The sequence below is a fragment of the Lolium perenne genome, chromosome 4, assembly GCF_019359855.2.
Source record: "Lolium perenne isolate Kyuss_39 chromosome 4, Kyuss_2.0, whole genome shotgun sequence".
Taxonomy (NCBI): Eukaryota; Viridiplantae; Streptophyta; class Magnoliopsida; order Poales; family Poaceae; genus Lolium; species Lolium perenne.
In genome coordinates, this window is record NC_067247.2 from 179,198,150 (window position 1) to 179,225,150 (window position 27,001).

At 49.7% G+C, this 27,001-nt stretch overlaps 2 protein-coding genes across 2 annotated transcripts; one reads left to right on the plus strand and one right to left on the minus strand.

The window, feature by feature from the left end:
* Positions 1–3,536: 3,536 nt before the first annotated feature.
* Positions 3,537–12,315, minus strand: LOC127294561 (putative disease resistance protein RGA3). Its single transcript, XM_051324406.2, has 4 exons — positions 10,252–12,315; positions 10,004–10,139; positions 6,092–9,244; positions 3,537–3,673 (listed from the first exon to the last, which is right to left on the minus strand). The coding sequence occupies exon 3, from the start codon at positions 9,170–9,172 to the stop codon at positions 6,125–6,127; it is 3,048 nt and encodes a 1,015-aa protein (XP_051180366.1). The 5' UTR covers positions 9,173–9,244; positions 10,004–10,139; positions 10,252–12,315; the 3' UTR covers positions 3,537–3,673; positions 6,092–6,124.
* Positions 12,316–16,885: 4,570 nt separating this feature from the next.
* LOC139839211 (uncharacterized) lies at positions 16,886–17,778 on the plus strand. Its single transcript, XM_071829263.1, has 2 exons — positions 16,886–17,686; positions 17,746–17,778. The coding sequence occupies exons 1-2, from the start codon at positions 16,886–16,888 to the stop codon at positions 17,776–17,778; spliced, it is 834 nt and encodes a 277-aa protein (XP_071685364.1).
* Positions 17,779–27,001: the final 9,223 nt, after the last annotated feature.

Consider the following 27,001-nt stretch of genomic DNA (forward strand, 5'->3'; position numbering starts at 1 on the left):
TCCGTGCGGAGTGCAGTAAGAAACCATCTTGGACTGGCAACAAGGGTCTAAATAAAAGGTTCGAAGCTAGATGGATTTTGGAGGATGATTGCGAGGCAATTGTTAAGAATGCATGGGGCCTAGCTGGAGCAAGAGGAGAAGGCAGTATATCAAGTAAAATTAGCAAGGTGTCAAAGGACCTACATATGTGGAGTCGTGATGTGCTGGGTGACCTACAAAACCGTATAAAAAAGCTAAAAGAGGAACTTGAGGAGTGTAGGCGTGGTGAGATCACAGCACATAATATTGCAAAGGAGCAGAAGACCCGTTTCAAGCTGGAGCGGCTTGAGGATCAGTGGGAGTTATCGTGGAAGCAACGTGCCCATGCGGATTGGCTTGAGAAGGGAGACCGAAACACCGCCTATTTTCACTCTTTCGCAACAGAGAGGAAAAAACACAATACTATCAGCCATCTAAAGGGTGTTGATGGGGAGGTGGTAGAAGGGGAGGAGGGTTTACAGGCCCTCGTAACTAACTATTTCTTTAACTTGTTTACCCCCATGGCAGGTTCTGATGCTAATAATGTTTTGGAGAATATTCAGCCCCGTGTCACACATCAAATGAATGAAGTGTTGGCTGGTGAATTCTCTAGGGAGGAAGTGAAAAAAGCACTTGATGGCATTGGGGACCTCAAAGCCCCGGGTGCTGATGGAATGCCAGCATTGTTCTATAAGCAATTTTGGGAAACGGTGGGTGATGCTGTGGTAGATGAGGTTCTAAACGTGTTGCAAGGCGGCAGTATACCAGATGGATGGAATGAAACTATTGTTGTGCTCATCCCAAAGGTACAGACCCCAGAGAGTATGAAAGATTTACGCCCAATTAGTCTTTGCAACGTCGTTTACAAGCTAATCTCCAAGGTGTTGGCTAACCGTTTGAAGTGTATTCTGGATGAAATCATATCTCCAAACCAGAGTGCATTTGTTCCGGGAAGGCTTATTTCAGATAACACTATCCTTGCCTATGAGATGTCTCACTTCATGAAGAGGAAGAGGTCGGGGAAGAAAAGCTACATGGCAGTTAAATTGGATATGAGCAAAGCATATGACAGGGTAGAATGGTCATTCCTTGAAAAAGTGATGATTAGACTGGGCATGTGTAATCAGTTTGTGGAGAATGTGATGAAGTGTGTTAGATCAGTGACATACAGGTTCAAGGTGAATGGAAATATTACAGATTCTATAACACCGGGAAGAGGCCTTCGACAGGGTGACCCAATATCACCATACTTATTCTTGTTATGTGCAGAGGGTTTCTCGGCGCTTATCCATGATGCAGAAGAGAAAGGTTTAATCTCTGGGATTAAATTGAGTCCATCGGCACCATCGGTGAACCATCTGTTATTCGCCGATGATTCGCTACTCCTTATGGAGGCCACGACGGCAAGTGCAACTACTGTTAACTGGATCCTGCAAGCCTATGAGGCAGCGTCTGGGCAAGTAATCAATAGAGATAAATCTTCCATCCTCTTTAGTAAGAACACGCCGAAGAAGCTTAAGACTTCCATTCTACAAACTATGGGTCTGAAGGTGGAGAACTATGGAGGTAAATATCTGGGTTTGCCAACATACATCGGAAGAGATAGGGCCAAGGCTTTTGCGTATGTGAAGGAGAAAATTTGGAAAAGGATAATTGGGTGGAAAGAACGGCTCCTGTCTAGAGCTGCCAAGGAAATACTGATCAAAGCGATAGCACAGGCCATACCTACTTATGCGATGTCTTGCTTTGATCTCACAAAAAGCATGTGTGACGATATCACCAAGATGATTTGTCGATACTGGTGGTCCCAGATGGGGGATGATCACAAAGCACATTGGGTAAGCTGGCAAGATATGATGAAACCGAAGAGCGAAGGAGGGCTGGGGTTCAAAGACATACATGCGTTTAATATGGCCATGCTTGCTCGTCAAGGATGGCGTTTGCTGCAAGCCCCTGACTCTTTGTGTGCCAGGGTGCTCCGGGCTAAATACTTTGCTGATGGTGACCTGCTTAATGCGAATCCAAGCCCGGGTATGAGTTATGTCTGGCGGAGTATTCTAAAAGGTATCGAAGTACTAAAACACGGCGTTATCTGGAGGGTTGGCGATGGATCTCATATCAGCATCTGGTCGGACCCTTGGATCCCAACATGCTCTACTAGAGGCCCGAGTACTCCTAAGGGCACATCGCAGTTGAATCTGGTGGGGGACCTGCTGAACTTAGAGACAACAAGCTGGAATGAGGTGCTCGTGCGGCAATCGTTCCTACCAAGTGATGCAGAAGCGATTTTGAAAATCCCTATATGTGACCAACTGGAAGATTGTGTTGCTTGGCATCCTGACAGCAAGGGGATTTTTTCTGTTAAATCGGCGTACAAAATATATGTTTTGGCTCAAGATGATGAAAGGCAGGCAGGTCAGTCAAATGGGAATATTGGTAGTGAATGGGAGACTAATATCTGGAACAGATTATGGAAGCTAGACTGTCCTCCTAAAGTTCATCATTTCTTATGGCGCTTTGCTCGTGATAGCCTGCCGCTTAGGATGAATATTGAAAAGAGGCATGTTGAGTTGGATACACGATGTGCAGTCTGTAAGGCAATGTTTGAAAGTGGAGGCCATCTCTTTATTGCGTGTCGAGATGCATCAAAAGTCTGGTCTTCTCTTGCCTTGGACCATGTGAGGCAAAGACTATTAAGTTGCAACTCTGCAATGGAAGTCATGGATCAAGTTCTTGACCTGTCATATGGCGAGAAGATGAAAACTGTGGCCCTGTTGTGGTGTTGGTGGACAGAGAGGAATAAAGCAAACAGGGGTGAAAGGAGACTACCGCTCAATATTCTGCAGGCGAGCATCAATAATTATACTGAAGAGTGGAGAGTGCACCTAAAAAAAGACCCCAAAAAGCCAATGAATCGGTTTCAGAGTTGGCAACCACCTCCTGCTGATTGGGTTCTGTTGAATACGGATGGTGCATTCAGCCCTGTCACATACAGGGGTGGGTGGGGTGCAATTGCAAGAGACCATGATGGAGATATGATCATTGCTGAAGCTGGTTCGGTCCCCTCGGCAGCAAATGCTTTTCACACTGAAACATATGCAGTTCTGAGAGCAATTGACATGGCCGTAAGACTTGGTTTTGGTCGTATTATTATTGCAACAGACTGCCAGAACCTGCAAAGAGCAATTACGTCTTCTGAATTTGACCTGGCGGAGTTGGGAGTCCTTTTCTGTGAAGTTAAATTCCTGCTACAAACTGAATTTATTGAGCATCGTGTTGTCTTTGTACCCCGTGTCTGTAATAAGCCTGCCCATGAACTGGCAACGTTAGGCCTGAATGGGGTGTCAAATGAACACCAAGTGTGGTTAGATCAGGTTCCTGTTGATGTAAGCAGGGCTCTGTACGGTGATTCTACCGTTCAATTTTAATGGAATGACAGTGTTCCAAGGTCAAAAAAAAAAAAAAAAAACTGCATTTTTTCTTTTTCAGTTTTTCATTTTTTTTCATTTTTCATTTTTTTGGATTTTTCTTTTCCGTTTTTTTTTTTGGATTTTCTCCTTCCTCCTTTTTTCTGACACAAGATAAATCTGATAGTATTTGTGTGCCCATAGATCAATCACCAGGTTGCAACTTCCAAGCCCTTGCAGTTAACTACCTACAAAATTAACCAGCATACAAGATAAGCATAATCACTTAAAATGAAAATAGAAGAACCAGATTCCAGACTACATAAAAGGTAAGATCCAGTTATATATTTGCCAAATTCTTAACAAAACTGGGGTGTGTGCATCTGTCAAACGACATACGGCCATGAAGATTACAATCATGCAGGTTTTGTCATCGATTGTAGTATATCTTGCGCTGCCACTAATATATATAGCAGACTTTTTTCAAATTAAACCACTTCAATAAGACAGAGTTGTACAATCCATTCCCTTCGACACATTTCAAAGAGATTGGAACTAGTATCACCGATATCTGTTTATAGAAGCACACAATCCATTCCCATTCAAGGGGACACACGTACGGAATGTCAAAAGAAAGGAAAGCAGAAAGTATGTACTGGAGCTCTTTCCGGAAATAAACCAGCATACAAGATAAGCATAATCACTTTAAAAAAATTGAAAAACCCAGATTCAAGACTACACAAAAGGTCAAGATCCAGTTATATATTTGCCAAATGCTTAACCAAACTGGGGCGTGTGCATCTTTCAAACGACATAAGGCCATGAAGATTACAATCATGCAGGTTTTGTCATCGATTGTAGTATATCTTGCGCTGTCACTAATATATACAACATTTTTTTTCAAATTAAACCACTTTAGTAATTGAAAAAGACAGAGTTGTACAATCCATTCCCTTCAAAACATTTGAAATAGATTTAAACTAGTATCATCGATATCTATTTATAGAAGCACACAATCGGTACACAATTTCAAAAGAAAATAAAGAAGAAAGTATCAACTGGAGTTATTCTAGGAAATGTACAATCACAATAGATTGAAACATTTTACGTGCATAAGGTTAACACTATATCTAGACAAGGTTGCTACAAAGACCTTATAAGGGTTATACTGCAAGACACTGAGCAACAACAGGGCTTATGCAGTTCTTTGCGCATTGCTAATAGGAGTATAATAAGCTAGTAAAACAGGCAGCTTCTAAAAAATCTTGTCGGTCCAAATTATCTTATGTAGAACATTTATGATTATAAGTTATACAAGGTGAAATATGGCCCCTGACTTGACATCAGTTGACTAAAACTAGAGGAAATAACAATAGTTTATGACACTACACTAATAACTTTAGATTTATCTTGACATGTAGTTTAATAATATAGCAATTTGATTCCACATATATTGCTATATTTTTGTAAAAGTTTAGTCAAACTTAAAAAATGTTTGAATTCCAAAAAAGAAAAACGCACACTTATTCACGGACGGAGGGAATAAGATGAAATGTGCTCTTTTGTAAAAAAGTGTCAAGCGGCCAGGGTTCTTCCTTTTACGGAAAGAAAAGAGCACAGCCTGCCAATAGACGCAAACCATTGACTCGGACACCCTTGGTGCCGTGGATGGATCGATCAGGAGTCCACCGCACGAACGACATGCAGCCAGGCCGAGGCCAGCGTCGCGCGCCTGCAGTGCGGCGTCGCGTGTACGGTATACTTAAAACTCGTGTCGTATGAGACTTTACGCGCATAAAGCGCGCGCAAAGTGTGGCATGCGCTCTCTCAGTCGCAACGCAACACACTAAGATACACCAATGCAAATAAACATAAGCTAAAGCCAAACGAGCGCCACAGCCGGCCAGCACAAGCGGAGGAGGTAGATATATACTAAGCAATAACTAGCCTGGGCAGGAGCGGACGAGTGTGCCAGCGCAGATCGACCGACTAACTACTATGACCATGCTACCGGTACCAAGAAAAATAATGCAAGCAGATAATACCCTGCTAATGAACGGTCAAATTCTATCGAGCTAGCGTATGGGGCGCCGGTATGGGAATCGGCGCCCCCTGCCGACGCCTATTTGGGGGACCGTCGGTGGAGATGCTCTAACTACTTAGAGCAAGTATAATAGGGATGAGTCAGCAGGCTATAAACCTTAAAATATCACTAAAACCTGATGTGGAAGAGAGAGAGAAGAGAAAAGAGAGGGAGCGAGCGCTTCGTATGTCGCCGGGCGTTAGCACATCTAACGAGGAAAAGCAGCTTGCATGTAGCCTAGGCCCAATAGTACGCATGAGTTGAGAAATTAATTTTTAATTAGAGCCCACCTAGCAGCCAATCTAATAGTTAGCCTATTATATGAGTGGGCTTTATATTGACTCTATGTGACATGGCATTGCTTTAGAGCCGGCAGTCGACTCTCTTATTAAACATGCTCTTACGAGTCTACAACCATGTCACCGGTACCAAGAAAAATAATGCAAGCCGATAATGTCTAAAGTACCCTGCTAATGAATGGTCACATCTGATTCAATACTACTCCACCAAATAAAAGCACAAACACGGTGTGAACCTAACAAGATAATCTGTAAAACATAAAATAACTTGTTCATGTACATACCATATTCCTTCTCAATCCATATGCAGTGGGGCATCACTTCCAGTCGTAGACATCCAGGTCTTCACCATGAAGTTGTTTGCGCTGCTGTTGAAGCCCAGGTATCCACAGCGAGGATAGCTCTTTCATATCCTCGTCCAGCCACAGCTGTTGCAAATTACCTAACCCCTCAACCCGCCTCAAGCCTGCGCAATCATTTACACGCAGCTCCTCCACTTGAGGAAGGTTCGACACCCTCTCCAGCCCGCCGCATCCGTCGATTAGAAGCGTCTCGGAGAGGAACGGGAGATCCTCCACCACCTTCAAGGAGCTTGCTCCTCTTATATTGAGCTCTTTCAAGTTGGTGGCCTCCTGTCCTAGCTGTCGTGGGAGAGATCCCAGCTTAGGGCAGCCCCCAAGTTCCAACTCCTTCAAGTGTGGCAGCAGCTTCATCCCTGGAGATGGGGCTTCCCCCTTTTGTATCTCAGCAGATCCATCCTCTCCCCCTTCCGCTGCTTCTGCATCTCCCTCTTCAACAAATGACCACTCCTCCCAATTGGGCATATCCCTGATGATCAACGTTTCGAGCTTGGGGAAAGCAACAACCGCATCCGTGGATCTGCGATTATCCCCCCTGCAGCCCACGAATTCGGGCCCAATCTTGGTAACTGCTGCTGCTCCATCAATTTTCAGATATCTCAGGTTGGGCAGCTCCCCGATTGGTGGAAGATGCACACATGAATTGCAATCTATGAGTTTCAAGTATATAACTGAAGCTAGGTGGGTGGTACCAAGCCATGTGGGATACATCCGACCAAAGAAACTATTGATAACTAGATCTTCCAGGTTCTGTGGAGGGATTAGCTGCTCAAAGACCTTCTCAATGTTGCTAACATCTTCCTCTGAATATGGTTCATCTGTAGGTTCGGTGCAGATAAGAAGCAAAACTTTGAGATGTTTTTTCTCTGTCAGCAATGAATCTGTACTGTAAGGAGTAGCCCTTTCCAATTTAATCATGTCAAGCCGCCTTAGCTGTGAGAGATGTGCCAACTCTTCCAACTTCCATCCATCTTGTATTTTACCATTATCACCTCCACCACCAAGAGGAAATCCTTCCAAATCGTTGAGGAATTCTAATCTGCCTATACCTTTTGGAACCTGATTTATGGGTGTATTTTCCAGACCAAGGCGCCTTAAATTGCACAATTGAATGATTGCTAGAGGAAGGCTATGCAGAGCTTTGCACCTTTGCAGGCTCAATACCTGAAGATTTATGAGGGAACCGATGGACTCCGGAAGACAAGATATGAGAGTGCCATCAAGATCAAGTAGACGTAGATGGATCAATTTTCTTATATAATATGGGATGCTGTGTACAAGTGAGTCACTCAGATTCAAAATTCGAATATAGGGAAATCTCTTGAAAAATGTTTCATCGACACTCCATGGCTTCTGATCAGTGTTGAAGGTCCTCAATTTAAATTCCCCCTTATCCATGCTAGGTAACACTGCACTATCCGCCTTAGTGACAGCGGTAAGGCGTCGCAGTCTTGATATATTGATAACCCCTAAAGATTTAGGGTCTCCGATGAAACATTCTTCCCTTGACAAGTAACAAGCAAGCTGCCTTAAGAGGTCGTGCATTTTGCATACCACATGGTCTACATATGTACCATTTGGTTGGAGGAGATTCCGATTAATTAGTTCATAGTAGTACTCTTCTGCTGTGTCTTCCAGAAGTTGGTCTTGCTGCTGCTCTATAAAGCCTTCAGCAACCCAATCCATCACAAGATAATCACGGTACAGCAACGCATCTTCAGGGTGAAGAGCACAATAAAGAAAACACTGCTTCAGATGACTTGGTAGGTCATCGTAACTCAAATACAAAGCACCTCTAAGCTCAGTAGGAAGATTGTCCACAGACCAAGCACTTCCATCAATAAATTTTCTCCACCCATTCTCTGTTTTCTCTTTAGTTGCTAGAACCCTGGCCGTAACCTTGATTGCAAGCGGAAGTCCACCACATTTGCGAACAATATCGAAACCCATATCCCGAAGTTTTTCCACATCTTTTTCTTCATTGAGGTTCATACTCTTCCAAAGCAGCTCCCATCCTACATCTGCTGACATCAGATCAACTCGATGCACATATTCCATCCCAATTGCATGTGCAACTGTATCATGCCGAGTGGTAACTAGAATTACTCCAGTTGCAGCAGCATGTAATGGGATTCTCAGCAGATTGGTCCACACCTCAGGCTGCCAAACATCATCTAGCACAAGGAAGAAACTTTTATCTGTAACCGCGGCTGCAAGCTTGCTGCTGAGCTCTCCCTCAGTTTCATCTTGCTCATGGTGTACCGCAAAATTTCGAAGAATTTCTTTCAAAAGAGCGACTTCAGAGTACTCCTGAGAAACACATATCCAAGCTTTCTTGCTAAAGGCCCCTTCTAGCTTTTTGTCATTATATATTTTTTGAGCTAGTGTTGTCTTCCCTATCCCACCTGTTCCAACAATACCAACCTTGTACGCCTTCTTTTCCTTATTTCCAAGCACATTTTTAACCAATCTTTTGCAAGCATGTAATGTTTCCTTTCCCACAAGATTAGGCTCCACAAGGTTGGTAGTTCTCTTCACATTCGTAACTTCTGCTTTAGGCTGCATACTCTGAAGCCCTAAAAATCTTTCACCCAACTTTGAGATCTTCTCAAGTTCAGCATTGAAGTCTCTGATTTTAACAGCAATCTTGTGACGCTTCGGAACATTTGGAATGCAAGTGAAAAATGAAATGCCACCACATTTAGTTGACTCTCTCGATGATGAAGGACATCCTGCTAGTAGCATTCTCCCTTCAGATCTTGCGATGTCGATAATATCATCAGCATAATACATAGCATCTCTCAGCTCACCAAGCCAATTGTTAACTGCTGATTCTTTTATCCTCCTTTTCTCAGCATCATTAAGAAAGCATTGTATCTGGGTCATTGTTCGCTGCAGTTCTTTGAGGTCTTCCTCTACCCCTAGAATCAAAACTGCCTCTTCTGTAATCATTTCTTGCATTTTTTTGGCACATGACCCAACAAGAGAATCCAGTATGGCTGCCATTCAACAAACTTGATGAGGTTGATCCACGAGAAATACAAAGCGACTCCTCTGGAAGTGTGGGAAACATGCAGGCTGGTAAAGAATGCAGAAGATGTGTTAAAGACTGGTTAAAAATTTAACAGTTTTCACCAAATACTAATAATGTTAGAGAAATTCTGGCTCAAATAATCTAGCTCGGGACAGAAGCTCCAGTTATAGCTTTAGTGCGCTCTGTGGGCTTTGGCATTTAGCACACCACAGTATGTTGGTAGAATGCCAGAATTGTGGGACTACCAAATCACTTCAATTTATGTGCTGGAGAATAAAGCAGGTATGGAGGTTTGTAAATCATGCTGACTGCATATCCATGTGGATGACGAACCTAATACGCTAATACTCGTTTTGCTACTTTGGCTTTAGTAAAATTTGAGTGCAAGGACTTCCATGTTAAAATTCACTCTTCTTATTCCATATGGTTTCCTCAATTGCACATGTCTATGGTTCCATTAATTTGTTTTACACAAATAGAAAGTAATGAATTAGAAAATTACTAAGTCCTCTTGATATGGTCCATAGCTTGATCACAGGTGTAATTGAACACGATACCTGCTCCAGTGATCAGCACATCGCCACTTTAGATCTTGATGGACCGTGCCCAGGAGAGTGAAATGTAACTGGTTGAATAGACCGATGTGTAGAAGAGATAGCGGAGCATTATCATCCAGTCATCAATAAAACAAGACCTACTGCCGGGGAGTGAAAAAAAAGAAGGTGAAGTGTACATGTTTCCCTTGAACCTAAGCTAGCTCAGAATTTCTAACAAAACAGAGCTATAAGAACTAGAGAAAGTACCTTAATGCGGGTAGGTTGATTAGAGTGCTGCAGGAGAGTGGGATATGTTCATACAAATTCTTACATCCCAGTAGGATCTCTTTGGTACAGAGGCTAACAAGCAGAGAAAATAAGCACACCGACCACAAAAGCCTAGCTGCATTTGTATCATCAACGGGTGCAAATTAGTTATGAACTAATAAAGGTTAAGACAAGAAAGAGGGTGAAATATGTACTCTTTATTGATCAAGGGACACACTTGAGCTTACCAGTTACGAAGGAGAACGGATACAGAAGCCGAGTGTTACACAGCGTTGGAAACCAATGGATGCAGATCCTGAGGAATGGTTGGAAGTCAAATAGCAGTCCCTACTGAAGCAACATGTTCTTGCATCTCATCAACAGTTCGGGGGCACCTTGCGCAAAATAATAGTATTGTGATATGGCCACCCTGTTCTGATATGGCCACTAACTTGCAAGGGATGCTTTATTGGTACTGAATGCCAACTGCTAAGCTGCTTAGTGGCACCGAGTATTCATCAGGACCTGCTTACAGGTCTAATATCTTTATTATGCTAATTAGCTGGCGATGTGATCTGGTTACCTACCTCCTTGAGATTCCATGAGAACACGCCGGACATGCCGTCCATGTTATTAGTTTAGTCTTGGCTTATCACGTATGCAAGTTGTACAGTTTATAAAGTATTCAGGACTTTGTTAATTGATGGACCTGGAATCTTCCCACGAGGGCAGCAGACCAGCAACTCCGCTCCGTAACGCGCTAGACAAAAAAATGTAGTTGACCAGCAATATTCAGGCATGACAAGAAAAACGGGCATGGCAAAACATAATAATATTCAGGCATGTCCAAAGAAGGTTGTCTTATATGTTGCCTTGATGATCTGTATTTACCCACTCATAAGTCACAATAGTGACGATGATAACTGAGAAAACAAAAGAAAATCGAGTCAGATGAGATATCACACTCAACGATCGTAGATAAATGTAGCCATGACACTTTCCATCCCAACCCCTCTGTAGTATGTAATGGCGCCCATGTGTATGCAAGTTGCCCATTTTTAAAGCAGCCGAGACAACTAATCAACCTAATAACTAATCGATCTTATCTAACCCGGGAAAAAAACCTACTGAAGTCGATGGTACGGTAAAAAGAGGCGACAACGAACCTACTATGAAGACCCCAGTAATTTCCCCCCATCCTGACACCTGCCCTGAGCAGAGCATGGTTTGCTCCCCGGCAAAAGCAGGGCCATCCTTCCCTGAGCATCGGAAGAGCCCAGCGGAAGGAGATTCCGTTCCGCCTCCCAGGCGAGCGGCGAGGTCAGGCATCTTCCGGCTGGGCACCACGAAGACGATGAGAGGGGACGGGAGATCGGGGAGGGCTTTGGGCCTTTTGCCACAGCACCGAAAAACAGCCCAGATCTTTTGCGAGATTTAAAACGGCACGCCAACAAGAAGGCTTTGTACAACTGGAACAACTGGACAAGGCTTTGTCATTAGTTGTGGACTAGAAGGACCGAGCGCGTTTTGCCGCGCCCGCTTTTCTATCTTAACGTTGTGCTGGAGAGCATGGTTTTCTAGGGGAATAAACCACATCCAGCGTTGCTTATTTTTATCGGTCACAATCTAACATCATCGACAAATAAACAAACAATGCAGAATTTAGAAGCCGGCCTGGTGCAAATACACAGTTCTATAAGTATGGGAAACTGAACACAGCAAATGAAGAAGACATCAAGTACTTAAAGGTGCATGGTAAGAGAGCCTATTGGCTGGACCGGAGAAAATTTAAGGAAACAAAATATAGAAAAATTGCATCCGGATTCAGGAACACATGGCCCCCATTTTCTGCTCAATCTTTCAATCACGTAGAAGCCAGCTCACAATTCGGACACAAACACAATCAAACACCATTGGCATGCATTGCATGCCGTTTTATTCAAAAACATCATATTAGCTAGGAGCATAGGACTAACTTTGGCAATCGCAATGCATGCTTCAGGTATAAGATAGAATCCAAATTGATGATTACGCTTCACTATAGTAAACATTATGTTCTGAGCAAAAAGAAGAAGGACCCAGTGAGATCTATCAAATAAAAATGTCTCTAATGCCTTGGATGTGGGTTTGTGTTGTTTTAGCAGGTAGCCAGTTTAATCCTGAAAAGCACTGGCTTCCAGTAATGCTACGAAAATAAAATACACTCATTCAGGTAACCACCCTCAGCTGAACCTGTTATCAAGGGCGTAACGTCACAGCAGAAGAAAATTACAGGGAAGACCCAGGAGACCCCTTCTCTCGCGACCCGCGCCGCCCTCCCACGGCGGCCGGGCCGCGCCCCTTCCCCGGCGCTCCTCCCTCCCTCCTCGCGCTCCCCCTTGCCGCCGCCGTCGGCGGGAGCCGCCGGGCCTTGCCTCGGCGGTGCCGGCGGCGGCGGGGACGTCTCTACCCGTCGCGGCGCTGGGGGTGCGGGGCTTCTGGCCGGCGGCGGTGCTCCTCGGCGGCGGCGGTCCGGCGCGGCGGGGTGGTACCTGTGCGTCGGGTGGTTGGAGGAGAGGCGGCGCGACCGTTGGTGGCGGAGCTGCGCTGGCAGCGGCCATGGCAGGGCCTGCTCGGCCCAGATCTGGGCCCAGTTCGGGGCCCAAAGGGGCTAGGCGGGCGGGCTGCTCATGGCGCCCCGGTGATGCTCCCTGGAGGTGGAGGAGATGCGACGGCGGTGGCTGGGTGGCGGCGGTACTCCGGCCGGCCTGCTGCAGCGTGGTAGCGAGGTCTTTGCGGGCCTGTTTGGGCCCGGCCGGGCGGGTTTGACCTCGCTGCCATGTCCGGTCGGCTACCGCGAAGGCGGTGGAGGTAGTTCCCTCCCGCTCGGCTGAGGTGCTGCTACCCCCGACCCGGCTGTTTCTCATCTCTACGTCTAGGCCCTTCTCCGGCGACCACAGCGAGACAGTCAGGATGGCTTCAAGGTCGCGGTGGCGTGTGCTGGTGGGCGGCAAGTCGGGTGGAGCACGTCGTATCGTCCGGGTTTGTGGGTTGGGGGACGGGAGAAATCTTGTCGGCAGGCCCGACACTGACGCGGTGACGCCTGCGGGTGTCGCCTTGCCTTCCTGAAGGGCGTCGGTAGTCCCTCCTCCCCACTCCCTTCCGCGTATCGGGGGAAACCCTAGGACCAGTCCGGGCAGCAGTGGCGTCGTCGTCACTTTCCTTGTTGAAGGTGTTGCTTGATACGCGGCGCTTCGGCGTGCTAGGAGTGTGGTAGCATTCTCTGGAGGGCGCAGCGGTTGCGAGTCTTTCTTGTTCTTGTCAAGCTGCCGGTGTCGGCTTTGTTTTCTTTTTCTTTTCTCTTGTGTTTCCTTTTAGGCTTGGTGTTGTGCTGCGGCACCAGCGCGTTCGTTGTATCGGGTCGTTTGCTATATTAATATAGCGGGGCGAAAGCCTATTTCAAAGAAGAACCTGTTATCAAAGTGAAGTTAGTAACACGACAGAAAAAACACAAGTTAGCCTATGAGACTGTTGGCCATCATACTATGATTTTATTTCTGATCAGTCCAGACTTTCTAAGCATGTTTATTAAGTACTTCCATCTTGTACATTGACATCTCAGCACCATGGAAAAACTTCTTAGCATGTTCATTCCAGGTGTAACCAAGAACCTGCGAAGTAATAGAATCAGAATGTACAAAACATAAGAGCAAAAGTAATAGAATACATGCCAAATTACTGCATTATATTACTATGCAGTAAATCAAATGTGTGAGGCATTACCACGGTCTATTGGCCAGAATAGCTTTCCTTAACCTGGAACTCCCCCAATCTTCTTGATTTGATCATGATGTGGTGGCACGTTGGAGCTATCACCATGTAAATCTGTAACAAAACTCAACCCAGATAAGGCATTCGTACAATATGTATGCAAATTCATGCAAGCAGCATATACTTAATCAGTATGCAAACCATTTAAATGCAAGATCTAAAATATTTTCTCATGCACATGTGAAAATTAGAAGCAAGTAAAGATCATGTACAGAAGTAAGCTGATGTAATTGAAAAAAAAGAGATTATAATTAATAACCATTTCGAACAAGTACCAATGTTTAATGCAACATAATGAGATGTGCGAGGAAAGCTGACGATGGCTCTCCCCGCTCCCACCGCTCCTAGCCTAGCCTAGCCTCCCACCACCACCGGAGCCCCGCCGCCGATGTTGCTCTCCGCCGGCCGCCCCTCCCCGTCATGGCCTCCCCCGCTTCCGCCTCCGACGCGTCCTGCTCCGCAGACGGCCTCCGCTGGCGAAGATCTGACAGCGAGTCCTCCTGCGCGCGCAGCTACTCCGACGTCGCGCGCGCCGCCGCGGCGCAGCCAAGCCCCGCCGCCGCGCCGACCCCTGCCGCTGCACCCTCCGGTGCCGCCACCGCCTGCAGGCGCCCGCCGCCACCCGCCTCGCCCCGCTCGAAGGTGCACCGGGTCAACCACGGGCCCGCCGTCGACGCCGATGGCTTCCAACAGCCGCGCCGCAGGTACCACAACCGCCGCCCCCGTCGCCCTGAGGCGCGTCACTCTCCGCCTCGGCCCCGCCGCAGCCCCTCGCTTGTGGAGGACGCCGGCCTCTGCTTCCAGTGCCTCGAGCCCGGGCACATCGTGCGCGACTGCACCAACAAGGTGCGCTGCCGCAAGTGCCTCCTCCCCGGCCACGAGTCCTGGGAGTGCGGGCCCCGGCAACGCCAGGCCCGACGCGAGGCCGAGCGCGCGCGGCGCTCCTCGGCCCGACGCGCCACACCACCCCTCCGCCGCCGCCGCCCCCACCACCGGCCACTACGCACGCGCCGCTCACCGCCCTCGCGACCCCGGCCCCGACGCGAGTCATCGTGTCACGCTCCGTCGAGATGGAGGAGTCCGAGCGCATGCTTGAGCGCGCCATGCTGGCGACCATCACCGGCACCCGCCCGGCCGTTAGCATCGACGACGTCGCCGACCTGCTGCACGCCTCCTTCGAGCTATCGCCGGGTGACTTCACGGTGCACATTCACCACCCCGAGGACTTCCTCGTCATCTTCTCCAGCATGCAGATCAAGGCGCGGATCACTGGCGATCACTTCGTCAGCTGTCCTGCGTTCTCCCTCATGATGCGGCCATGGTGCAAGCTCGCCCACGCCGGCTCGGGAAGGTTTGAATATCACGTCGAGCTTGCCCGCCGCGGAATCCCTCCCCAAGCCTGGCAGCTATCCACGGCTGAGCACCTCCTCGCCCCAAGCTGCTGGATTGAGAAGATTCACCCCGACACCCGCTCCCGTCCGCGCCCACAACCCCGCCGACATTCGCACCCATGCCATTCTGGAGGTCGTTGAGCTGGTCCCGTCGCGCGTGCCATCTCAGGCGCCGCAGGTCAAGACCCTCACCTACCCCATCAGCGTCGAGATCGTGCACGCCGTCGCCGTGGGAGACAGCCAAGCCACCCAGGCCCCGGACACCGATGCCAACGGCGGCGCCGCGAACCAGGATGGTGCGCGTGGCAACGGCGACGGTCGCCCGCGCAACAGAAGGAGAGGACGCAAGCGTCGCCGCGCCGCCGACACCCCTGATGGCCGCGTGGATGGCATGGCCCTTGACGGCCTCGGCACCATGGACCTAGGCCCTCATGTCCGGGCTGACGGCCTCGCCATGTCCGCTTGGCCCCCCCACCGGCGGCCGTCGCGCGGCGGCGCGCTGCCACCGGTGCTGGACAGGACCATCGATCCGTGGCCGCGCCAACGCCGGGCCCGCCGTTCTTGTCGCCATGCCAAAAAGGGAAAGAGATGGGGCTGGAAAAAGAAGGATGCTGACACGGGCCCACTGCCAAAGCCTGCTGCAGAGATAGCTGCGTCCCCGACAGGATCAGCGCCGCAGAGCCCAGGGCCCGCCCCAGGGACAGATGGCCAAGCCTCACTCGCCGAATCAGAGATTCCCTGCACACCGGACGCCACCGGCCGTTCAAACCCTCTGTCGGCTTGTGTGCATGGACAGGAGGAGCCTGACGCGCTTTCGCAAAGCGTGCCCCGGGATCAGTGCGGCGACCAACCCACGCCCAGCTTCGTGCTGGAGACGCAGCCGCTGGACCCACCGCTCCCTGCTGCAGATCCTTTATCGGGCCTTGGCATTGTTACCTCGTCTCCTTCGACCGAGGTTTTGGAGCCTTCTGTTGACCGTGCCGTTGCGGACAAAGTTGGCGGCAACGCCACCGCCGCACCGTCAGCCATGACGTCTCCCGATGCCACCAACAACCAAGCAAGCCCACGGCCCAACACCTGTGAGAGCCCGCCCACGATCCTGCGCCGCCCAACTCCTGTGGATGCGTATGATGGGCCCTCCAACGAAGCACAGGCCTCCGCGCAGCCCACGGCGGCCTCCCTCGCGGCTGCATGCACGCCCACTCCGCGGCCAGCTGCGAGGTTTGCCTCGCCGCCGATCACCATGCGCCGCCGGAGACCATGCCCGCCGCAGCCATGGACGCTTGGCGATTTCCTCACGGCGGCCACCAAGCACCTCACCGCCGCTCTGCCCACGCCGAGGCGCCGCAGACAGAGGCCCGCGCTCAACTTCGCGCCGCGCCGGGGACGCTCCGCATGTGCCGCTACCGCCGTGCCGCCCACGACTGAGCGACGCGCCCACATGCACGTCCTGCGCTCGCTTGGCATCATCGGGGCCAACCAGAGGATCACTGCGGAAGAGATGAAGACCTACGAAGGCATGTTCGCGGCGCCAATCCCGCTCACCGGCCTCACGGCCATGGCTGCCCTGGTTGACCGTGAGATGCCGCCGATCGCTACTTCGGTGGATGCTGCCACCACCCCTGGTGGGCCGGTCCTCGTCTAGCCGCGCTAGTGTCTCTCCACCGTCGATCTCTTCCCCATGGATCACGGCCTTAAGATTGCTAACTGGAACGTGCACGGCATTAACGCTCGCGCCCGTCGCACCGCCATTCGCTCGCTGATTGATACCACCGACGCTTCCGTTGTTTGCCTGCAAGAAACTAAGATGGAGCTTGTCTACTCGTCGGTTGTCCTTGAGATGCTTGGCTCTGAGTTTGACGACTACGTGTACTTGCCAGCGATCGGCACGCGCGGCGGCATTCTTCTTGCTTGGAAGAGCACGGTTGTCTCGATCTCTGACCCGGAGTTCACCGCCCACACGCTCTCCGCCAAGGTCTGTACGCCCGGCGGCACTCCCTGGTGGATCACGGTTGTCTACGGACCCCAAACTGACGCCGACAAGATCGCGTTCCTCCAGGAATTGCGCGAGGTCCGCGCTGCGTGCCCCGGGCCTTGGCTGCTGTGCGGAGATTTTAATCTCATCTACCGCGACGGCGACAAGAACAACTCTAACCTAAACCGGCGCATGATCGGACGCTTCCGCCGCGTGCTCAATGACCTGGCACTCAAGGAGATCTACCTCAACGGTAGAAGATACACCTGGTCCAACGGCCAATCGCCGCCCACGCTCGTGCACCTTGATCGCTTCTTCTGCACCACGGACTGGGAAGAAAGCCACGCAGAATGCCACCTGCGCTGCCTCGCCTCCGTCGTCTCTGACCACTCTCCGCTACTGCTGGATTGCTCGCCCGTGCCTGCTAGCCATCGCCGTTTCCGTTTTGAGGAGTTCTGGTTGCGCCTGGACGGGTTCCACGACACGGTCACCGCGGCCTGGAACTCTGTCCACCATGCTGACCCCTTCCAGCGACTCTGGCTGCGCCTGCACGCCACGGCGCGCAGCCTCACCAGCTGGAGCTCGAAGACGGTGGGTAGCGTCCGGATGCGCATGGCAATCGCCAGGGATCTTATCCTCCGCTTCGACAAAGCCCAGGAGGACCGTGCCCTATCCGCGCACGAGATCTGGCTGCACAGGCAGCTTAAGGCCACCTATCTAGGGCTGGCGTCCCTAGACCGCACCATCGCTCGTCAGCGTGCGCGGATCGCCTGCCTCCGCGACGGCGATGCCAATACGGCATTCTTCCATCAGCAGTGCACTTACAGGAGACAAAAGAATAGGATCTACGCCATCCGGGTCGGCGACCAGACGATCACTGATCAAGCCGCCATCGCCGAGGCTGCCTTCGCTCATTACGACGGCCTGCTGGGCACCAATGTCGCGCGGGACTGCACGCTGGATTTCACACAGCTCATAGAGCCCACGGACAGCCTGGACGCTCTTGAGGCCCCCTTTTCCGTCGACGAGATCTGGAACGCCGTCAAGCGCATGCCGGCCCGCAAGGCACCTGGACCCGACGGCTTCACCGCGGAATTCCTTCGTGCGTGTTGGACCACTGTCAAGCAGGACGTCGTCGACGTGTTCCAGCAGCTCTTCGAGCTGCGCGGCAGAGGGTTCCATCGCCTCAACCAGGTGCTTATGACGCTGCTTCCCAAGCGTGCGGACGCGGCTGCCCTGGGTGACTACCGGCCCATAAGCCTCATCACCTGATCGCCAAGCTCTTCGCCAAGACGCTGTCCCTTCGCCTAGCGCCGCACCTCGACGGCCTGGTCAGCACCAACCAGAACGCGTTCATCGGCGGTCGGAGCCTACACGACAACTTCCTCCTGGTGAAGAATCCGCACGCCTCCTGCACCAGCTCGGAGCACCTCGGATCCTTCTCAAGCTCGATCTCGCGCGCGCTTTCGATTCCATCTCGTGGCCCTTCCTCTTCGAAGCGCTACGGCAGTATGGATTCGGAGATCGCTTCCTGGAGTGGATCGCGGTACTGCTCTCCTCGTCGAGCACGAGGGTTTTGATTAATGGCGAGCCGGGCCCTCCCATATGGCACCGCCGTGGACTGAGACAGGGCGACCCTCTTTCGCCCCAACTCTTCGTCCTCGGAGTCGATGCCCTGGGCCGCCTCATCCAACGCGCTGCCCATCTTGGAATCCTGCAGCGTTTACACCCTACGCGTGCCGTCCCCGCGTTCTCGCTTTACGCCGACGACGTGGTCCTGTTCTGCTGCCCCACGCTGGAGGACGTCACTGCCGTGCGCGAGATCCTGCAGTTATTTGGCCGCGCCTCTGGCCTGCAGGTCAACTACTCCAAGAGCTCGGCCACGCTTATTCGCTGCGACCAGGACAATGCCACGCCGGTGGCCCAAGAACTAGGCTGTCCCATTGTCGATCTTCCCATCTCCTACCTCGGCATCCCGCTGACCCTGAGGAGGCCCACAGCTGCGCAGATGCAACCGCTGGTTGAGCGCGCCGCTGCCGGCCTGCCTACTTGGAAAGCCAAGCTTATGACCAAGGCAGGAAGGGCGACCATGGTCAAGGCCGTGATCAGCGCTATCCCGATCCACCAACAGCTAGTCCTTGCACCGCCAAAGAAAACCCTCAAGCTCATCGACAAGATCAAGCGGGGATTCCTATGGGAAGGAAAGAGAGAGGCCAAGGGCGGCAACTGCCATGTCAATTGGAAACGAGTGTGCCGGCCTCTCACCCACGGCGGCCTCGGCATTCCTGACATCGAACGGACTGGCCTGGCCCTGCGCTTGCGCTGGCTATGGCTTGCCCGCACCGACAACAGGCGCGCCTGGAGGGACCTGGACCTGCAATTCTCGGCCGAGGAGCGCGCGATCTTCTTCGCCTCCACCAGCATGGTCATTGGGAACGGTCAGCAGGCGCTCTTTTGGGAAGACCGATGGATCGATGGCCGGGCTGCTCGCGAGATCGCGCCCGCGCTGTTTGATTGCATCCCCAAACGCCGCCGCAAAATCAGGACCGTGGCGCAAGGTCTCCAGGGGAACAGTTGGGCCCGCGACATACATGGCATCCTCGGCATCCACGAGATCGGCCAGTACCTCCAGCTTTGGATGGCCATCGCCCACACCACGCTGACGACGGAGCCGGACAGACTTGTTTGGAAGTGGACAGACAGCGGCTCTTACACAGCCAGGTCCTGCTACCTCGCGTTGTTCCAGGGCTCGACCATGTCCAGCTTGTGGAAACTTACCTGGAAGACCTGGGCGCCGCCGCGCGTCAAATTCTTCAGCTGGCTGGCGAGCATGGACCGTTGCTGGACTGCGGAGAGACTGGCCCGGCGAGGACTGCAGCACCACCCCAGGTGCTTGCTGTGCGACCAGCTGCCGGAGACGATGCATCACCTCATCCTAGCCTGCCCCTTCTCTAGGCAGGTCTGGCATGAGGTGTTGGCGCGCCTGGGCATGACTTGCCAGCCACCTACCGACGCCGACGCAACCCTGGACGACTGGTGGCGTAAAGCGAGGCAGGAAACCCCCAAAATCATGCGCAAAGGCCTGGACTCCATCACCCTACTCACGCCGTGGCTCATCTGGAAACACCGCAATGCCTGCGTCTTTGACAGAAGCCGGCCATCGATCTTTGGATTGGTGGACGACATCATGGAGGCAGTTCAGTGGGCTAGAGCAGGGGCTAGGGGCTTAAGGGTAGTGCTGCCGTCAACTTGGGACGTGCACTGATGTTTTTTTTTCCTTTTCTGTTCTCTCCCTCTTAGGAGGCTTGTAAAACTCCCTATCTTTTCAATGCAATGAAACGCAAAAGTCTTTTGCGTTTTCTCGAAAAAAAAGAATTAATAACCATTTCGTATATCCACTGGAGACTTGACGGACTTACAAATATACTCTCCAATAATGGGAATAGTTATCTGTAAAACTTGGACTGGACATGTGACATGGCCTGATGAGCTGCAGATCTAAAGATCTGATAGAAAAATTATGGAAATGTTGAGTAAGTGCTTACTACACCTGATCGAGTCCCCCAAAACAGTAAACCATTAAGTGTGGATGACATATGAATCTAATATAAAGTTTGTTTTGCTAGAATATTATCTGTAGAAAGGAAACAATACTATTGGCATGCAAAAACTCATGAGACACCAGAACAGAACATAATATTAGGAGGCAGACAAACAAATCATCTTATTGATGTGTGCAGCCATCAAGTACTAATGGATGCTTAAACAGACACACTGTAGCCTTTTCTCCATACTTACAGAAGTAAGCTGATGTAATTGAAAAAAAAAGATTAGAATTAATAACCATTTCGTATACCCATTGGAGACTTGACAGACTTACAAATATACTCTCCAATAATGGGAATAGTTATCTGTAAAACTTGGACTGGACATGTGACATGGCCTGATGAGTTGCAGATCTAAAGATCTGCTAGAATAATTATGACAATGTTGAGTAAGTCCTTACTACACCTTGACTGAAGTACATCATACCGTATCTTGACTGAAGTTACCAAATGGTCCAGTTGTGAAAAACTAACTTCGGCGTCACTGGAAAATACATCCAGTCAAGATACTGTTCAAATCCATTTTCAAATCACAAGCCATCACCATACAGGCCATTGCATGTTCTCATATATCCACTCAAGGAAGTAGAAAAGTAGCAGATATATTTATTTGGGCCAGAAGTAGTAGATAGCATACAAAAGTATGGTGACCACCAAACTGAATAAAACAGATCGCATGACACTAAATCTGGAGAAGATTTGGGAGAGAAGTATATCAATCTATTTTTTTTTTTTTTTACGAAAGGCAGTAGGCACTGCTTTCATTGATAAAGGAAGAAATAGTAACATAGTACAGACTCTGAACATAGAGGCAGAGACATCCAGCTTAAAACTGAACTAAATAGTATACAGCCTGAACAACCCATACTCTGAACATACAGGCAGAGACACCCGGACGCACATACGTATATCTACTGCACTAGACACTATCTTCTGCAATGACGAAAAGTATGAACCGCAGATGATCGAGGGAACAAAACAATCCGAACTCAACTCATAAGGTCAAAATCTAAAGCTAACGCTATGGTATGCAGGAAAACAGACCACACCAAAACCCTGAACAAAAATGTAAAACAGATCCTACTCACAAGTGATGGTTCAACTGCATCATATCTTTCGTTCTGTGTATCCGTAAAGTGCTGGCTGCCTCCAGCCGCAAAAATCTCAGAAGAGGAACCAGCTATCTATCTACTAAAATCACATGACCTGCAGAAAAGCTTGAAGACGATAAAGCAAATCTATAACTATACCATGCACAGAGGAAACAACATCATGTAGCACATCAGCCTGTCATACATGAACATATCACTGCAAAAGCACATAGTTTTTCCCATCCATGCTGAACAACTAAACCTGACTGCTAAGGCTACTGCAGGCAAGATCGATTCACGACAAAGCAGCCATGAGCCACCGCCACAATACCCAAACAAGCAGCCATACATTTCAAAGATATTCTATTTATGCTTGAGTATACAATGTTAATGTTTTGTATACAATGTAGGTAAACTTAGAGCGGGCAAACTCATTAACTCCTAAAGGATGCAAAATTCACATTGCCAGTTCTATGATTTACCAGATAAGGAAAGAATCTATGTTACAGTATCTGATAGCGGATCTAGAGAAGCGAGTGACCAATCTACCAAAATAAATGGCCATACATAATAATTTTGCAAATACATATATATTCAAGCAACCAAGGAAGCATCCCAAAATTGTAGAGAAACACATGAAAATACATTAGATCAGGGCCCTCACACCGGGTCGATAAATAAAATGTGCATAGGCAACGCTCGCGTCTGGTCACTCACATCTGTTTCAAAGCTAAGCCGTTATCATAGCTTTAATCACAACAACGGAAGACAGTAATCTTGATTTATGAGAAGTTGATACCATGGAAATAAAATAAGCACCATACTTATGGAAAACAAATCAGAAACCAGAAACACAAGAATTCCCTACACCTAAATGAACAGCTTTTGTCATGATTAGCAAGTAAGAAACATATAACTGTACTCATTCCCATTGACACACATAATCATGTAGCACATCAAAACCGACTATCAATGTGTCCTAGACCAAATTATCACTGCAAAAACATAAAATTATCGCATCCATGTTGCACAATTAAACATGAATGCTAAGGCTGCAGTAGGAAAAATCGATTCACGATAAAGCAGCCATGAGCCACCGTCGCAATACCCAAACAAGCAGCCATATGAAAAGATTGCTTGGTTGGCCAGGAAACAATTTAAGTACTGATCCGAATCCTGTTGGCCAGGAAACAATTTACTAATCCTAATCAAGCCATATGAAAAACCAAGTGTGTCCAGCTATGTGTCCCACGTGAACTGTTAGGATGATTCAAAGATCTGTTGGTCGTGCGATAAGAGTTATAGTCCAAAGAACTGCAATACATATTTCATGTGTTTTCTAGTAATCTTGTGTGTGACTAAATCAGTTATTATTTGTTCTTTAATAACAGAACTACAGAGTGCGTAGTACTATCTTAAAATCATTCTGAAAGCAGAGAAATGCTTATAACAATTTCCCTCAAATCAGTACCAGAACCATGGCTGCAGTTTTGTTCGTGTATTGCAGGAGTCCGACAAGTAATTAAACACCATTTTATTTCAGAAACAAATAGCAGTAGCAAAATCGAAAGAGGATTAGAAAGGGGAACTAATCAGATCCATGGTGGGCGAGGGGTGGTGACTTGCCTCTAGGAAGAAAGCAGAGAGTGGAGCTGATGCATGCCTCCCGCCCTCCCGGGGGAAGCTCGCGATCAAGTGGGCACGACGTCACCCAGCGGGGGCACGGCGGTTGCGAGCAGAGCCTTGCTGGCCTGCCACATCTGCGGCGCGCGGTCCATCCGGTCGTCGTTCCACTGCACCCCCACCTGCTACCGCGGCACAACCCACCATGGACGCCAAGACCGAAGCTTCTACTCCTGCTCCTCTGTATAGCCGGGAGCATGGCCAGGGTTTGTGTTTTGAGGAGCGATTTGGTGATTCCATGCCGTGGTATAGAGAGGGGAGAGAAGGCAATTCCGATTCGTTGGTGAGCGGGGCAGGAGGTCGCTGGAGGTGGCCGGAAGTCGAGTTGCTGGCGGCGGAAAGGGATCTCGTGCGGGAATGGGATAACGACAATGGCCCGTCACCGAAGGTTAGAACAGATTGCTGAGAAGAGCGCCCGTAACTAGTTTGCAGACTACGATCTGGATTGTTAAATAAAATTTCCACCTTGCCGGAAAAAAAAATTAATCAGCAACACGGTGACGGTGAGTACTAGCATTGTTGTGGCCTAGAGTACTAGCATAAAACATTGAAGCAATGATATTAGAGCATCTCCACCAGACGCACTAAAAGCCCCGCGCGGCAAAAAAAAACCGCCGGTTTGCCGCGCGCGGGCGCTGCCGCGCTGCTCCAGCGGAGGCGGAAAAAAGGCGCGCGCCTAAAAATTTTGCCGCCCGCGCGGGAAACTTGCCGCGTGCGCTGCCGCGCGCGCTATAAACACGCCACGCGCGAACGCGTCCAACTGCCACTTCCTCCACGCGTCTGTCTCCCTCCTCGCCTCTCTCCCTCCCGCGCCGCTCCACCTCCGGCCGCTCCGCCTCCGACCGCGCCGCCTCCGCGAGATGCCTCCGCGCCGCCGCCCCTCCTCCGGCTACCACGGTGTCCGGCGCGGCCGAGCGGCCGGTTCGACGCGGAAATCCGCTCCGGCGAGGAGCGGATCCGCCTCGGCACGTTCGACACCGCGCACGAGGCGGCGCGGGCGTACGACGCCGTCGCCTGGCGGCTCGGCCGCTCCCGGCGGACGATGAACTTCCACGACGTCTTCACGCGGGAGCAAGCGGAGATGCTGGCGCCGCCGCCGCCGATGATCACGCGCGAACAGCAGCGCCGACATCGGGAGCTGGAGCAGCGCCTCCTCATCGCCGAGCGCGACGAGGCGCTGCGCCTCGAATGGGCGCGCCGCTTCCCCGAGGACGTCGCCGCCACGGAGGCCTTCTACGCGTAGAAGGAGGAGGAGAAGGCGGCGATGAAAGTGAAGAAAAAGGCGAGCCGCGAGAAGCGCCGCGCCGAGTCCGCGGCAAGGAAGAAGGCGAGGGCCGAGGCGGCGGCGAGGAGGAAGGAGGAAAAGAAGAACGGCGCAGGGCCGTCGACCATCGTCCTCTCCTCCGACTTCCAGTGGACGACAACGTCGACGCCGGTGTCGGACACGACACTGAGCAGCTCCGACTTCGACTGGGAGTCCGACAACCAGTCGGAGGAGTAGTTTATTTTAGTATTTTCGTTTAAATGTCGCATTGTATCGTTGCACTTTTAAAATATATTCGTATTTTCGATCATATTTTCATAGTTTGTTTGATGAATTTTCAAAAAAAAATGATCGGATTAGCAGTTTGCGACGCGCGCGCTGCAAAATAGAGCCTCTGCCGGAGGTGCGTTTTTCGCACACCAATGCGCCCTGCAAAATAGAGCCTCTACCGGAGACAAATTCGCTATGCCGCGCGCCATCGGTATACAGCACGCCCAATCGCTGGTATAGCGCGCCGCGATTTAGCGCGTCTGTTGGAGATGCTCTTAGGGCTGCATGTTCCCATCTATTATAAGGGGATATTGCTGGGCTGTGCTAACTTCCCATGACATGGCTTGGCCGCAACTGCTCTCATTTCTCACCACGCAAGTTAATCAGCCAATTACTCGTCACGACGAATCACTTGGGGGATAGTGTCTTGCACATTGCATGCATCGACGAACTAAACTGTGCCTAAAAAATAAATAAATAGTAACTTCGTTTTCACCTTCTCTTACTAGATGAAAGGGGCAGAGCTCCTGTGAATTATTTTCAAGACAGAAAATTGGTTATCAATTTCAGACTTCCAGTGATTGTTTAAAGTCGAAACAAAATATTTGACTGTAAGACTGCGTTTAGTCCTGGTGGTTCACAACTGGAAGAGGGCGGCGTCACCAACGAAATAACGGCGCAACATCCTTGAACGCTTTGGTTCACTCCTCGGGGGCATGTTCCCGTACATGCAATGCAACTGTTGTCAGCTATGTCCTACAGTTCAGGCACTTGCAAATCGTACCGACAAAGCATTGAAAGGGCGAAAGACCAAATATACATCGACAAGAAACTTTTGCTCTCGTTGCCGCTGAGTCGCTGCTGCTGCCCTCCCAATAGTTCGCCGCCCAGCTCGCCTAGGTCACAACCCGATCTCTCGTCCCTCACCCTCGGGGGATTCTTTCAAGGGAAGTGGAGGCGATTTTACTTTTCCCCGTCGAATGGACAAGATTGGCAGGGTTTGCGCTGGGATTTCAGCTTGGCCCCGGCGGGGTTTACCTCCCCAAAACAACAGAACGAGGCCAAAAAGGACAAAGCTCCTGCAAATTCTTTTCCAGAGATAGAAGAAAATTTCTCTCCAATTCAGACTTCCTACTTTCAGTACCCTTTTTACTTCTGAACTCTGAAGAACTATGTTCGGTCCTCATGGTTCTCCCCTGGAAGAAGAAGACGGGGCAACGGACCGACTTGGTGCGAGGCGTGGTCACGTCTGGAGGCATTGAGAGTTTGACAAATGAGGGGCTGCACCATCGCCGCAACATCCTTAGCAGCATGTTCCGGTAGATACGCATTTGCAAATATCATGCACAAGTATTGAAAGGGTAGAAGACCAGATATATATGCATCGAGAAACTTCGATATAGTATGTGTTGGAACCCCAACAAAATGCGTCAGATTAACTCGAGTTACAGATGTAACAAAGTGTGTATTGCATCTCACTCAATAACTCAGAGATGAAAAGCTTAAGAGTTAAGAACATGCAGATTTTACCAGAAAGTGTTGTTGGCTCCCGAGCTTTAGTGCTCTCGCTATTTTTAAAAAATTAAAAGGTATTTTTACATTTCATTAAAAATCTGAAAATAATTTTGGGGATTTTCAATGATATATCACACAACCATGCAAAATCTCAACCCAAAATTCTTTTAATTTTGTGCTAGACAAAAATAATAAAATCTGATATGTTTTTGAGATTTGAAAATTACTACTTAAAGCTAATATTCTTTTAGTAGCTTAGAATATAAAGTATTTGAAGTTGATATTTTACACGCTTGTGAAATACATTATTGTCTATATGCGGATATTTTCAAAAAAATGAAACTAAAAATTATAATTTTTAGTTTTAAAAGAATGGGATCACTGGTACCCCATG

Bases quoted from the DNA above. Each gene is read 5' to 3' on its own strand.
- LOC127294561 (XM_051324406.2), bottom strand. From the start codon at position 9,172: ATGGCAGCCATACTGGATTCTCTTGTTGGGTCATGTGCCAAAAAAATG.
- LOC139839211 (XM_071829263.1), top strand. From the start codon at position 16,886: ATGGATCACGGCCTTAAGATTGCTAACTGGAACGTGCACGGCATTAAC. The intron at 17,687-17,745 runs GTCCACCATGCT...CACGGCGCGCAG, and splicing joins TCACCGCGGCCTGGAACTCT to CCTCACCAGCTGGAGCTCGA.